The 3,857-nt window shown below is 40.0% G+C and overlaps 1 protein-coding gene across 1 annotated transcript; it reads right to left on the bottom strand.

Annotated features, from left to right (window-relative positions):
- Positions 1-2,534: 2,534 nt before the first annotated feature.
- Positions 2,535-3,473, bottom strand: LOC131408034 (olfactory receptor 51B6). Its single transcript, XM_058544603.1, has one exon. It carries the CDS (start codon positions 3,471-3,473, stop codon positions 2,535-2,537), a length of 939 nt encoding a protein of 312 aa, XP_058400586.1.
- Positions 3,474-3,857: the final 384 nt, after the last annotated feature.

The following is a 3,857-nucleotide window of genomic DNA, read 5'->3' as shown; positions in this document are numbered from 1 at the left end:
AGCCTTGTCATCAGGAAGGTGATTAATTTTAAGCATCACATACAGGTAGGTAAGAAAAAGTAGAGAGGATGGCCTTTTTGCTCCAGCTTTTTTTGAGAACTCACAGGACTCTGTCTCTGCATTGAAGCATCTGTGAATATAAGGATCAGAGTAGGGCATTAAATTGATCTATCAAGAAAGTTTCCCCACCTTACCTCCCTTGACTCTACCTTGAGATATTCAGTCAGGGCCATCATGATCTCAGAGCTCTGCTCTGCTTCCTAAGATTCAGCTCTTTCAAGAAGAAACTGAACTTGTCAGTTCTTTGTTTCTTATGAGCTCTTTCTCTGATCTCTCCATCCCATCTATGCAAGATAGGGAAGGATAGAAAGTTAAGAGTACTTTTGGGGTTGTCAATCAAATGTACCCATTTGAAGACTTTATAAAAGATGTTGTTATTCTAATATCCTTTATATTAGTCAGCTATGGCAGGCCCCAGGGTTACTAGTCATAGAGAGAAAGTCAAGAAAGGTTTCCTTTAATGTAGGTTAGATCCCCCTGAATTCATTTTCAAGAGCACAAGGAAAGGATGAATTCTGACTTAAAGAGCTGTGATCTTATATTTTTGAGGGGATTAGATGAGACTACAACTTAGGATGCCCAATATTTGAGAGTATTTCAGTGCATATTAACAGAGATATTCAGGGTACATGCATATACAGAGGCATAAACAGACAAACCAATAGACATACAAGGAGACATGAGTCACTTTAAATTTTATTAATTTTAATAAAAAGTTTGTATTTTGTTAAAAATTACCAATGTTCTTGTAGCACTGTAGGAATAAGACCTACGACAGCATTATCCTCCGGGAGTACATAGTCTAGAAGCTGTGAAACGAGAAACATAAATGTCACACCTAAGTACAGACAGATACACAGCCCAGTTGAGTGAAAATAAATAAACAAACAAACAAACAAACAGTCCCTTGAGCTGATCTGGTAAAGATGTTTTCAAAGCCTGGAAGCCGCTCTGAAGATCTGGTTTCTTGTTTCTTTTTGTTTCCATGTTACTCATAAGTGCCAGGAGTTCTGGGATATTCTCAACTTCTCATGACCAAGAGTAGGTGCAGGTGTCAGAGACCACTTGGAATGCCAATATGACAGAGCCCAGAGACAAAGTCCATCTATATGAAAGAAAGTGACTAGTCACTGGGTGACACTTTGTGTAACTCTAGCATTTCATACTCTAACTTCTGTTCATAAGAATATCTTTTTTGATTCACTTTAAAACCTATCATTTGAGGGGGCCGGCCTGGTGGCGCAAGTGGTTAGGTGGGCATGCTCTGCTGTGGCCACCCAGGGATCGCCAGTTCGGATCCCGAGTGCGCACCGATGCACCGCTTGTCAAGTCATGCTGTGGCGGTGTCCCATATACAGTAGAGGAAGAAGGGCACGGATGTTAGCCCAGGGCCAATCTTACTTAGCAAAAAAGAGGAGGATTGGCATTGGATGTTAGCTCAGGGCTGGTCTTCCTCACAAAAGAATAAAATAAAATAAGGTAATAAAATAAATAAAATCTATCATTTGAGTCATGACCATGACTCTCCAGCTGGCCATAGGATTATGAACACCTTCTCCCCATCCCTAAACTAGGAACAAAACCAACTTTGATAATTATTCGGAGTCAGAAGAGATCATTTTTTCTTTAATCATAACATTACCTCCATCCTCTCCCTTCCTCCCCACTCACACATATGACCCACTCTTTCTCAAGTCTGGTATTTTACACCTTCTAGGAACACCTATCTAGCCTGATGTATGATGTACTTCCAAACTGGAACTTAATACCACTTTACTATCTGAAAATATATATCCCTGTTTAGCAGTATCTAGAACTAACTCATTAAGACAACAGTCATCTGGATTAGGAATTATATCACTGTTTATTATTATATAATTATATCTCTGCATTATATTATTTATATATATTTACATATATATTAATAACAATGATGAAATCATTTAATAGATGTTTTTCAGAAATTTAACACACTTAGATATACTTACCCTAGAGTTGCCATATTCAGCTGAGGACAGGGTAAGGCTCATTGCCTTACTTAGTGCAATTTTCTAGAAATAGTAACTAGCTCCATATAAACAAAAAGACTAGAGGAATGTCTGAGTTCAAGAGTATCATTTCTAGGTAAAGAAGAGCCAATACGTGCAGAATATATGGAAAAACAATGGCTTTGACTCGAACATTGGTGATGCATATCGAAGGTCCAATAATCATACACCAGGTGTCATAGGCTAACCAAAGAGGGTGAGTTACCTGGGAAAACAGTCAATAACGTGGACATTTGAGATATATGCTTAATGCTGTACATATGTGTGTCATATACAACTCAGCAATAAATGGGCATGGTGAGATGATGTTCTATATAGCAGAGGGGTTGGTTTCCACTGACATGTCTTTGCCTAGTTGCTCCTACCAGCAAAGCTCTCAACTTGTCCAGGTTTCCTGAGTTATTCCTTGGAGAGCAGTGAGTCAAGTTATGCTCTAGAATGAGGCAGAGAAAATAAGCGAATTATACCACTCTGGATCTGCTTGGTTTTAATGCTATAGATGACAGGGTTCATAAAAGGGGGGAAAAGGAAGTAGATGTAGCTCATTGTGATGTGGACCACAAGAGGAGCATGTTTTCCAAACCTATGGATAAACGTCAGACCAACTACAGTGACATAGAAGACCAGGATGCAGCAGATGTGGGAGATACAGGTATTGAGGGCTTTGGCCCTTTCTCCTCCAGAAGCAATGCCCATGGCAGTCTTGAGGATCAAAATGTAGGAGAAAAAGATGATGAGACAATCCAACAAGACCATTGCAAATACAACCACAACTGGATAAAGACGATTGAAGGTGATGTCAGCACAGGCTAACTTGATGACATCTTGGTGTAGACAGAAAGCATGGGAGAGTACATGGGATCCACAATAGGGAAACCAGTGAAGGCGAATAATTAATGGCATAATTGACAGACCAGCTCTTGTCAATACCCCCATCCCAATCTTCATTACCCTGGTGTTGGTAAGGATGGAAGTATATCTCAAGGGGTTGCAGATGGCAATGAAACGGTCGTAGGCCATGGCAAGCAAAACACCAGACTCCACAATGGAAAGAGTATGGATAAAGTAGGCCTGAGAGAAACAGGCCCCACGGCCAATCTCTCTGTGATTCAACCACAGGGTGCCCAAAACTGTGGGCATCGTGGTCAATGTCACTCCAAGGTCTGTGGCTGCCAACATAGCTAAGAAATAGTACATGGGCTCATGGAGGTTATGATCATCTCTGATGAGAAAGAGAAGGGTGCCATTCCCAAGAAGAATGGAGAAGTAAACCACCAACAATGGGATAGAGATCCAGTGATGTGCCTCCTCCATGTCTGGGAAGCCAGTAAGTAGAAATGAGGAAGCAGTGGTGTTGAGCCACATTGCAGGCTTTGCAAAGAGAAAAATACTCCCTTTGGGCAATGCAATATAAACTATAGTTATCCTGATATTGCCCTTGAGTATGCTACCTGTTCATAACGCTGTTTATCGGTCTTGACTTCCAGTGATAGCAAGGACGGTAATTTAGTCATCCCTTGGACCTTCCTAGGTATGGAAGAATAGAACGTATAAGGAACAACTCTACATATTTTTCAGGGTTGACTATATATAAGGTTATAAGACAATATACTGGGGACACAGCAATTTGTATAAAATAGACCTGGTTGATGTCCTTATAAATTATATAACCAAGAAAATAAAGACAAAATGAAAGAAGAAATCACTATATTTAAATAGTGTCCTAATAGTATTCGAACTTACAGGATG

The sequence above is a fragment of the Diceros bicornis genome, chromosome 7 (genome assembly GCF_020826845.1).
Source record: "Diceros bicornis minor isolate mBicDic1 chromosome 7, mDicBic1.mat.cur, whole genome shotgun sequence".
Taxonomy (NCBI): Eukaryota; Metazoa; Chordata; class Mammalia; order Perissodactyla; family Rhinocerotidae; genus Diceros; species Diceros bicornis.
Note: the sequence above shows the minus strand (reverse complement) of the source record. Positions and strands in the feature narration are given on the sequence as shown.